The 11,819-nt window shown below is 34.1% G+C and overlaps 2 protein-coding genes across 2 annotated transcripts; one reads left to right on the top strand and one right to left on the bottom strand.

Annotated features, from left to right (window-relative positions):
• Nucleotides 1-5,485: 5,485 nt before the first annotated feature.
• Nucleotides 5,486-6,994, bottom strand: LOC133321803 (uncharacterized). The gene is made up of 4 exons (XM_061530876.1): nt 6,788-6,994; nt 6,312-6,711; nt 6,135-6,213; nt 5,486-6,059 (listed from the first exon to the last, which is right to left on the bottom strand). The coding sequence occupies exons 1-4, from the start codon at nt 6,992-6,994 to the stop codon at nt 5,486-5,488; spliced, it is 1,260 nt and encodes a 419-aa protein (XP_061386860.1).
• A 616-nt stretch (nt 6,995-7,610) lies between these two features.
• Nucleotides 7,611-11,362, top strand: LOC133321801 (RCC1-like G exchanging factor-like protein). Its single transcript, XM_061530875.1, has 3 exons — nt 7,611-7,710; nt 7,780-8,059; nt 10,375-11,362. The coding sequence occupies exons 1-3, from the start codon at nt 7,611-7,613 to the stop codon at nt 11,360-11,362; spliced, it is 1,368 nt and encodes a 455-aa protein (XP_061386859.1).
• The last annotated feature ends 457 nt before the right edge of the window (nt 11,363-11,819 follow it).

Here is an 11,819-nt window from a genome sequence, read left to right as displayed (position 1 = left end):
TACCTTTAACAACAACAACAAAAATACCAAAACAAAAACATATATATTTTTTTTTTAATTTCATTTTCTATCCTCTCTAATAACAAACACAGTTTTTGAACTGTACTAGTATTACCAACTTTCAACATACAAAACAAAAATGAATTATTCAATAAATGTTATAAACGAAAAAAAACAACAACAAATATTATGATGGAAAGATGATGTGTATAATGTTAAAAGATCAGACAAAGAATTTAGAATTTAAGAATCTAAATAATAAAAAATATGTATTTAAATGCTATAAATGTTAATAATTTATTGTGGTATTTCTTTTATTGCAACAAATAAAATTTGTTTGGCTGACAAGGTAAAGTTTACTAAAAACAAGTAGTTAAGTTCGGCCGGGCCGAACATTCTATATCCTCCACCATGAGGTGAACACCAGAAAATATCAATAATCGTTAAGGAACTTCGTAGATTTTCGATAGAATTTTTTGACACAAAATGAGAATCAAATTACAACCATGGTCCAATTATCAGGTCGTGTAAGAGGCGAAATAATTTCATCCGAACTGTCAAAATTTGCCTTAATCGTGTGAAAACGTAAACAAAAAATTTTACAGTTTAAGGGATTTTATACCAAAATGGCCCGTAATATTCGCCTCTTACACGAGCTATTAATTGGACCATGATTACAAAATTTGCCTTAATCGTGTGAAAACGTAAACAAAAAAATTTACAGTTTAAGGGATTTCATACCAAAATGGCGCGTAATATTCGCCTCTTACACGAGCTATTAATTGGACCATGATTACAACCAACTCCGTTAAAAAAAAAAACTCAAAAATATCGAAAAATGGGGAACACCGTTATATGGCGAGATATCCAAAAAAATCGTTTTATGGTGGCTATTGCAAAATGAGGTCCAATTTTGAAGAATTTCATCGTGAAGATTTGATACCCAATCAAAATTCCAAATCTGAGTCAATTCGGTTGAAAAATCAGCCAAACATTTTTAAAATATCGAATATTTAGGAGTAATAACAATGTTTGTGCAAAATTTCAAAGCTCTATCTCAAATATTGCGAGCTTCCATGACCTGAACGATAGATCGATAAATCCCATCTTCTATTATAATATAGGCATAGCGAATCGGATAGTCCGGTCGCATGATATTACAAAAATAATTTTGAAAAATATTTTGACTATGAAATTCTAGTATAAAAATCTTAATGTTCAACTAATCTAAAAATCCTAATAAATTTATTATTCCAAAATTCGATATCATAAATGAAAATTGTTAACGCAAAAGGCGTATATTTACCTTTAGCCTATTTCAATGTTCCCCTCGAATTAATTTATTATTCTATGTAGATTTATGCATTCCCGTCTGTCTGTCCGTCCCTTGAAATCACTGTAAAGCTCGCAACACTTACATTGTTCCTACTCCTAGGATAATTGATATTTAAAAAATGGATATATCAGACCACGTTTTGGTATAGCACCCATATAACGGTACATCAAAATATTCGGTTTTTTTAATATTCGCACGTTTTTCAAACGAATTGACTGTAATTTGATATTTTGGTTCTCAGTGGATGAATCTCCCTACCTCCCTACTTTTTATGATAGTCCCCATATAACGATACCTCCAAATATTCGGTATTTTGGAGAATTTTGTTGCGTTTATTAATCGAATGAACTGAAATTTGGTATTTTAAGTTCTCATTGGGTAGCAAATCCCCTTATCAAAAATAATTGATATTGGTCCACGTTTTGGTATATCCCCCATATAACGGTACCGCCAATATTCGGTACTTTAGAGATTTTCGGCACGTTTTTAAATCCGAATTGGCTTGAATTTAGTATATTGTATTCCTAATGGATAGCAAATCCCCTTACCAAAAATAATTGATATCGGTCCACTTTTTAGGATAATGCCCATATAAAGGTACCCCCAAATATTCGGTATTTTGGAGATTTTTGGCACGTTTGTTAACCAAATTGGCTATAATTTAGTATTTTGAATTTTTATTGGATAAAAAATCTCCTTACCAAAAATTATCGATATAGGTCAACTTTTTAAGATAGTCCCCATATAACGATACCTCCAAATATTCGGCATTTTAGGAAATTTTGGTGCGTTCATTAACCGAATGAACTGAAAATTGGTGTTTTGAGTTCCATTGGGTAGCAAATCTCCTATTAAAAAATAATTGATATTGGCCCATGTTTTGGTATAGACCGCATATAACAACCCCCCGAATAATCGGTATTTTTGGGATTTTTTGTGCCTTTATTAACGGAATTATTTAGTATTCTGAGTTATCATTAGATTGCAAATATCCCTACCAAAAAAGTATTTATATTGGTTTACTTTTGGGGATAGCCCCCACATAACGGTACCTCCCAAATTTCCGTACTTTTGGGAGTATGAGTAAGTTTTTCAACAGAATTGGCTATTATTTAGTATTTTCAATTTTCATTGGTTAAAAAATCTACCTACCAAGAATTGTGGATATCGATTCACATTTGAGGATAGCCCCCATATAACCATACTCCCTATTATTCGGTATTTTGACGAGTTAGGGCACATTTTTTGAACCGAATTGGTTGTAATTTGGTATTTTAAGTTCATATTGGGTAGCAAATCTCCATACCAAATATCAATATTGGACCACTTTCTAGGATAGCCTCCATGTATAGGTACCACAATTATTCGATATTTGTGGAGATTTTGGGTAAGTTTTTCAACCGATTTGGCTGTAATTTAGTACTTTGAATTCTCATTGGGTAGCAAATCTCCTTATCAAAAATTATCGATATCGGTCTAATTTTTAACATAGCCTCCACCTAACGGTAACATTCAAATATGATTACTAGGTACATCTAGCGAATGCAGTTCAAATAACCCAAAACAAGTCCCGCAGATAGATTTTTTTTACTATTTTTATATATATTTTTATATCATATCCAGAAGTAATAATTAATTGCATTACATCATTCCAATATATTTAGATTAGAAAAACGTAAACTTGCCCTTGAGGGTGGTAAATCGGAATGGAGATTCTATTCAATTGTAGATAAAATATATAAAGCATTAAAGAGTGAACCCACAGAACCACTACCCATAAATGATCGAGTTGCCGAGGAAGAGGAAGAAGGTATGTGTGATAATAAATTATTTTTCATTATATTTATAATTATAATTTGCAAATTTAATTCCATTTCAGATTCTAAACCGTATTACCATGAAGATGATACCATAAACAGTAACGAAGACGAACTGGACGATAATAATCCCGTAAAGAAAATTGAATATGAAAATCATAAAGACGAAACGTCATCGTTAAATTATAATGAGGAAACAATTAGTGATACTAAACCAGTACGGAAAATAGAACAACCTCCAAAGTCATCGAATCGAAATAGGCGAGATGTACAAAATAACAATAAAGAAATATTGGAATTGCTGAGAAATTGTCAAGACATTATGCAAATCGAAGCTGAAGAACGTCAAAAGGCGGATCAGAAAATGTTACAATTGCAGAAAGAACTAGTCGCCATTGAAAGGGAACGTAATGAAATATTAAAGGAATTATTGGCATAATTACGATATGACAAGCTGACAGACAAGTGGACAGATACGGTCAATGTCATGTAAGAAAAAATATTTCTTAGTGGAGAGTGGTAACAATAATTTTTGCACCTACTGACCCATAAACTATTTAACTGTCATGCTGAAAATGATTGTATCTGAACCTCAAGTAAACAAAAAAATATTGAACTGTTGTAGGTGTTAATGGAAATTTCACAACACCAACATTTTTTAGTTATTGGTTTCTTATTTTTCCTACTGTAATGAGACACGGATTAATTTTTTCACTTTTTATTTTTAAAAATTATTTTTTTACTAAAAAATGTTTGTAGTTTTGAAATAATATTCCTTATTTCGCATGTATTTAAATTTAATATATGACAATTTTTTTATTAAAAAAAAAGATGTTAAAAAATTTTAATGAATATACTGAAATTTGTTTTTGTATTTCTTTCTATCCTCAAAACCTCAAAAGTAAACCGATATCGATAATTTTCGGTAGGGAGATTTGCTATCCAATGAGAATTAAAAATACTGAATTATACCAAATTTGGTTGAAAAACGTGTCCAAACTTCAAAATTCCGAATATTTGGTGGTATTGTTATATAAGGGCTATCTTAAAAATGGGACCGATATGGATAATTTTTGGTAGAGATATTTGCTACCCAATCGGAATTCAAAGTACTAAATTACAGCTAATTCAGTTAAAAACGTGCCCCACATCTGCAAAATATTGAATAGTGAGGGTTAGCCTTATATGGGGTCTATCCTAAAAAGTGGACCAATATCGATAAGTTTTGGTCGGGAGATTTGCTATCCAATAAGAATTCAAAATACCAAATTACAGCCAATTTGTTTGAAAAATGTGCCTAAACTACCCAAATATCGAAATTTGGGAGGAACTGTTATACGGGGGCTATCCTCAAATGTAAACCGATATCGAAGGAGGAGAGATTTGCTATCCAATGTTAACTCATAATATCAAATTACAGCCAATTCGATTGGAAAACGTATCAAGTCTCCCACAAAATACCGAAAATTTGGTAGGTACCATTATATGGGGACTATATTAAAAAGTGGACCTATATCGATAATTTTTGGTAGGGAGATTTGCTACCCAATGCGAATTCAAAGTATCAAATTACAGCCAATTCGGTCAAAAAATGTGCCCAAACTCCCAAAAATATCGAATAATGGTGGTACCGTTATAGGCGAGCCAATCCTCAAAAGTAAACCGATATCGATAATTTTTGGTTGGAAGATTTGCTATCCAAGGCGAACTCATAGTACCAAATTACAGCCAATTTCTGCAAAATATTGAATAATGTGGTTACGGTAATATAGGAGCTATCCTAAGAAGTGGGCCGATATCGATAATTTTTGGTAGGGAGATTTGTTATCCAATATGAATTCAAAATACTAAGTAATTGCCAATTTGGTTAATATTTGAGGGTATTGTTATATGGGGACTATCTTAAAGAGTGGACCGATATCGATAATTTTTGGTTGATATATTTGCTACCCAATGTGAACTCTACGGAACATCGTAAATATTGAGTGTTGTGTGGCGATTTCATTAGACGGGTAGACAGGTGCATAAATGAACATAGAATTTTATTCTGATCAAGCATATAGGGTCCCCGGTGAATATTTCGAGGTTTTGTAAAGGGAATGACAAATTTAATATATACTACATCTTATGGTGGTGGGTTTTGTTCCCTTAAAAATTTAGGATCGGCAATATTCTCCACCTCATCGCTAGTCCAAGTATTATTGCGACTCATTTTCAACTAGACGAGACTGTGACTTACTGACTATTTGCGATGTCTTATCAATATATAAAATCTCTTATTATATTTAAATAAATAATAAAAACGATATTTTTTAACTTAAAAAAAAACCTTTTACTCAGTCTTCAATTGTGTATCGTACATATAACTTGCCAAACAGTTGCGTATTTCCTCTGCACGAAAATCAAATTCGATTGTTTCAAATTCTTGCAGCAAACCACTGCTATTTGGCAACCTGTCTAAATTACTCTGCTTCTCAATCCATTCGCTGGGAATTTCATCATTTTGTTCGAGTAAAAAATTATGTAGAATACAACAAATGTAGATTGTATTACGGCCATTGGCAATATTCGATGGTATACCATTTGTTAGGCGACGAAAACGTGCCTTCAACTGGGTAAATGTTTCGCCAACAACCTGATGGCATTTCTGTAAATTATTGTTGAAGATTTTCTCCGGATCTGAAGAACTAATGCCATAGACATAAGGTTTCATTACATGTTCGGATAGATTAAATGATGTATCGGCAATCATGAAAATCGGAACTTCAATACCGTTGATATTTTTTGACATAGTTTTGAGTATTTCGCCACGACGGGAGAACATTTGTGGCAAGTCTGTTTTATTATAAACTGAAGGATAATTCCAGCCATCATTGCTATCCACATAAGCATAGCGGATTTTGTGACTATAAAAAATAAAATAATTATTATTGTTTTTTGTTGTTGTTGAAAAAATATATTTAAATAAAAGATGTTCTTACTTGTGATCCACTAAAGCCAATAGAGTTAAATAATCTCTACCTTCACGCATGTTACAGCTGATATTAAAACGATGACCATCTAAAATGGAAAAAATAATTAAATGACTTAAAAAAAACAATATTTAAAAAAACACAAACACAAACCAATTATTAAATTGTTTACCTCTTTTTACTTACCCAGTACCCCACAACATTGTGGTACACCCAATTTTTCAAAACCTCCCACACATTCCCGCAAAACTTCGGGTGTTAGAAACTCCTTTGGCATATATTTCTCCCGCATCGTTTCCACAACAAATTGTATAAGTTCTTTCAATAGAATGCATACCGTTGATTTTCCAATACCAAAAACACTACCAACTTCCGAATAAAATGTCGAATGCCTCAAAGCGTATAGGCATATGGCAATTCTCTTGTCCAATGGTATACATTTACGAAATTCACTATCCAATTTTGTCATTGGTGTTAAAAATTCACATAGCTTGTTGAATGATTTGCGATTTACACCAAATTTGTCCTTAAATACATCCTCCGGCATTTGTTGGGCTTCGATTTCCCAGAAATTGGTCTCTTGGGACTGGTAAGAGAAAGAAAAACAGAAACTACCTATATTTAATTTTTTCGATTTGGGTTTTAAAAAAAACTCCACTTACATATGTCCATACAGTACGATAGGGACGAGGTTCATCCAGTAAAGCACATAGTAAATGTAGTTGCTGCACCTGTAACATTTGCAGCTTATTTATGGAGTTATTTCGGCGCCGTCTATAGTAGTCCAATAGAAGCTTGGTTCTGGTTACCCGGGAATCTAATAAATTTAGTTTTAAAACAATTTCCTGTTGTGTTGAAAGATGTTTCATTTTGTTTATTCCTTTTATTCAAGATTTTGGTTATCGTTAAACAAAGTTTCAGCAGTTTACATGGGTGTTTTCTTGTTGGTATGTGGTTTTGTGCAAACTTATATTGTTTACACTGTTAATTTATTTATATTCATTAAAGGGGAAAAGGAGGTGTTCTATTCTTTTCTACTTATTAAAATAATTCAAATATTAAACACAAAGACATTAAAATCAAAGCCCACATTGATTTCCTAGCACAGCTGATGGACGATTATTCACTTATCGATAACTAGGATTTATTTGCCGCCAACAAATATAAGTATACATACTTGGATAATGCTTTCTATTCCCTTTTCCTTCTTATTTATCAATCAACAATCGTGTCATAGAAAAATAACAACAATAAAAAGCCATTAATTAATTAAAAAAAATAATTAAAGCAACTGTTTACAGTCTGTGTGTCATCGATAACTTTCTCTCTCTCTTACCATTTGTGTTATCATCTCACAGTACCACATGCAGTCATGTAGGGGAATAAGAAGAAGAAGACTCTCGCTTATTAAATATATGGAAACAACATAATCAAAACAACTTAATTAAATAATCACACGTAAAAAAACACATTTTCTAAATGAAAATGTTAAGACAACTATTTAAACAAGAATTAGTATTTATACGGCCATATACAACAAAGGCCAAACGTAGTTTACTTAAGCAGGATGAGTCCAAAGTGCCAGGTAAGTAAAATCGAAGCATCCTCCCTCGAACCATAACATTGAATAATTTTCTTCTATTCCCATTAATAGTATTGGATAGAAAACCTTCCGATCAGCATAAGTTACGTGTCTATGGCTGGGGCTATCAGGAGACCGGTGCATTGGGTAATATTATAAATATTAAAAAGGCCCAGGAACGTTACACTGCCATGGTACATCATCCAACCCGTATGCAATTTTCCGTTAACAATGAAGTTTTGGATATGACTGCCGGTTATGGATTTTCCGCTTTTGCTGTTAATCGATCGGATGGTGAGACCTTGTTTGGCACCGGCTTAAATACCGACTCACAATTGGGTATGCAAATGAAGTAGGTATTTATAATTATCCGATTTATATCCTACACCACACAGGGTATTATGTGTATTTGTATGTAGCACGTAGTAGGGAAGAAGATGGTGACATTGGTACTTTTGCGGAGATGCTTAGAATACGTCTTTTGAGAGCATTAATTTTAATTGGTCCAAGGACGTACTCTTATGAATTTTGCGAGAATCGTTTCCGATTTAGGGCTTAAGTTGAGTTTAGGGGCTCATCTCCGATTTTTCTGACATTTTTACCACAGGTAGATCTCGTCTCCCTGATCACGAAAATATATGACATTCATGGGGGAAACCCATATTTCCCGAGATATGGACCTCTGAAGTTCCGGAATTCATATGCTCATAACTTGGACATTTATAGGCCGACAATGGTAATATTGACGGATATTTAGAGAAACATGTTTATTTAAAAGAAAATTTCGATCGCATTTTCTATCTGTCCATAGGAGAAAGTCTAAAATCCCCGGCCGAAGGCCGGCAATATAAGAAAAACTTTGATATAAAGGAAATTTTAATCGCGTAGCCAATTTTTCCACCTGTCCATAGCAGAAAGTCCTAAATCCCCGGCCGAAGGCCGGCTATTTAGAAAAAAAATTAGTTTAAAAACATTGTTGATGCGTTAGCCGAATTTTCCGCCTGTCCATAGGAGAAAGTCTTAAATCCCCGGCCGAAGGCCGGCTATATAAGAAAAACGTTGATATAAAGGAAATTTTAATCGCGTAGCCAATTTTTCCACCTGTCCATAGCAGAAAGTCCTAAATCCCCGGCCGAAGGCCGGCTATTTAGAAAAAAAATTAGTTTAAAAACATTGTTGATGCGTTAGCTGAATTTTCCGCCTGTCCATAGGAGAAAGTCTTAAATCCCCGGCCGAAGGCCGGCTGTATAAGAAAAACTTTGATATAAAGGAAATTTTAATCGCGTAGCCAATTTTTCCACCTGTCCATAGCAGAAAGTCTTAAATCCCCGACCGAAGGCCGGCTATTTAGAAAAAAAAGAGTTTAAAAAACATTGTTGATGCGTTAGCCGAATTTTCCGCCTGTCCATAGGAGAAAGTCTTAAATCCCCGGCCGAAGGCCGGCTATTTTGAATAATTTTTAATTAAGACGAATTTAAGTGGAAATATAATGTGTACGCTTTACAATCATACCAATATTACCTTCACCGATTCATAAATAACGAAGTTATGAACATAGGAATTTCGGAACTTTAGAGGTCCATATCTCGGGAATTATGGACTTCCCCCATGAAAGTCATATATTTTCGTGATCAGGGAGACGAGATCTACCTATGACAAAAATTTCATATCTCGGGAATTATGGACTTCCCCCATGAAAGTCATATATTTTCGTGATCAGGGAGACGAGATCTACCTATGACAAAAATTTCAGAAAAATCGGAGATGAGCCCCTAAACTCAACTTGTTCCATTATCCGATTTATATCCTACACCACACAGGGTGTTATGTGTATTTGTATGTAGCACGTAGTAGGGAAGAAGATGGTGACATTGGTACTTTTGCGGAGATGCTTAGAATACGTCTTTTGAGAGCATTAATTTTAATTGGTCGAAGGACGTACTCTTATGAATTTTGCGAGAATCGTTTCCGATTTAGATATAGCTCCCATATATAATTTCTCGGATTTCAGGTAAATGGTGCACCAAAGTCCCCACGTTTGGTCCGATTGACTTGAAATTTTACTGAATTGGGTCTAGAATAACGAGTGTTAAGTTTTATCAAAATCTGTTCAGATTTCGATATAGCTCCCATATATATTTTCGTCCGATTTTATGTAAATGTTACACCAAAGTAACTTATTTTCGTAAGAATAACACGATATGTTGCATATCGTACTGAAATGGGTCCAGAATGATGTGTGTAAAGTTTGACTTGAATCTGGTCGGATTTGGATATAGCTCCCATGTATAATTTCTTCGGATTTATCGTATATGGGTCCCCACGTTCGTCCGATTGACCCCAGGTTTGTCCAATTGGCAGGAAATGAGCATCGACTACGATGTTAGAGGGCTATAATGACGTTTGATGAGTTTTATTCAAATCGGTTTAGGTTAAAATATAGCTCACACACATATTTTCGTCCGACTTCATGTAAATGTTGGTGCGATTGACTCGAAATTTTGCATATCATACTGAATTGAGTCAAGATTAACGTGCGTTAAGTTTTTTTGTTATATGTATAGCACCCAATGTGGTGTAGGGTATTACATAGTCGGCCCCTTCCGTCTTAAGTCCTACCTTCCTAATTTTTTAATTTTCATTAACATTTCTTCCCACCCCCCTTAGAGGGCATCCCAAAGATCCACAAAATCTCGATGTAATCATTTATCCAACCCCCATAAAATTACCCCGCATTGAAGGTGAAACCGATGAGGATATGATGATACGTTCTATGTCAGCGGGTCGTGCCCATTTGGTGGTGGTTACAAAAAATGGCACCATCTTTACCATGGGTAACAATTCATATGGGCAATGTTGTAGAGAAATTATCGAAGATGAACAATATCGAGGAAGTACGCTGATACACCGTCTATCGGAAAAAGATATTTGTGGCGAGACGGATACAATCGTAAATGTTGTATGTGGCCAGGATCATACAATGTTTTTGACAAAATTGGGCCATGTATATACCTGTGGTTGGGGAGCCGATGGCCAAACCGGTCAGGGACATTATATGACAAATGGTCGGATTTCACAAGCCCTTGGTGATATATCACGTGAACATATTGTAAAGTTAAGCTGTGCCTCCGATTGCGTGCTAGCCCTAAACGATAAAGGTGAAGTTTTCGGTTGGGGTAATTCCGAATATGGTCAACTAGATGATTCCGAAGATGCTGAAAGTCAAATAAATTCCCCGCGTCATTTGTCACTGACCAAAGGAATTGGTAAATTTAAAGATATTGCTGCGGGTGGTTCATTTTGTATGGTCCTCAATGAAGAGGGTTTGGTCTATACCTGGGGGTTTGGTATTTTAGGTTTCGGACCCTATGTCGAACAATCCTCAAAACCGCAACATCTTTTGCCAGCATTATTTGGTCGTAATGATTTCAGTGAAACCACCTATGTTACCTCAATCGGCTGTGGTGTATTCCATATGGGTGCAATTAATTCCGATGGTGATCTATTTATGTGGGGTAAAAATCGTTGTGGCCATTTAGGGCTGGGCCATAAACAAGATCAATTTTTCCCTCTAAAAACGGCGGTAAATGGAAAAGTTACCAAAGTTGCATTTGGTGTCGATCATACTTTGGCCATGTGTAAACCTTTTATGTGATTAATTTAATTAACGTAATTTAATTTTTGTTGAGTAATTTATTTGCGAAGAAAATTGTTGTTTTAGCTTTAAGTGAACCAAAAAAAAAAAATAAATAAAATAAATGAAAATGGGCTATAATATAGCCTAAATGACTATAAATTAAAATGTTGAAGTGATTTGTAGGAATCAAATGAAAAAAAAAAAATACCTTTAGGCTGTATAAATATATGGACCAATATAGAAAAAATTATCTGAAAATGAATCTTATTTTAATCGATTTATATCAAAGACATACAATCGTAAAAACTTGACCAAGGCCAGTTAGCGAAAGTCAACTGTTTTTTCTCATGTCAAATATCAAAAATTTGGACTTTGCTTACGTTTTCATAATGGGAGTCAATTCACAGTAATGGATTTTGACAGCAAAATCCATTATTGGCATTTGATATCCAGTTGATTTTCCTGGACGACCTTA

Source organism: Musca vetustissima, unplaced genomic scaffold (genome assembly GCF_032173495.1).
Source record: "Musca vetustissima isolate MV318-11 ecotype Yass unplaced genomic scaffold, APGP_CSIRO_Mvet_v1 utg1258, whole genome shotgun sequence".
Lineage (NCBI taxonomy): Eukaryota > Metazoa > Arthropoda > Insecta > Diptera > Muscidae > Musca > Musca vetustissima.
This window is presented reverse-complemented; position numbering and strand designations above follow the sequence as displayed.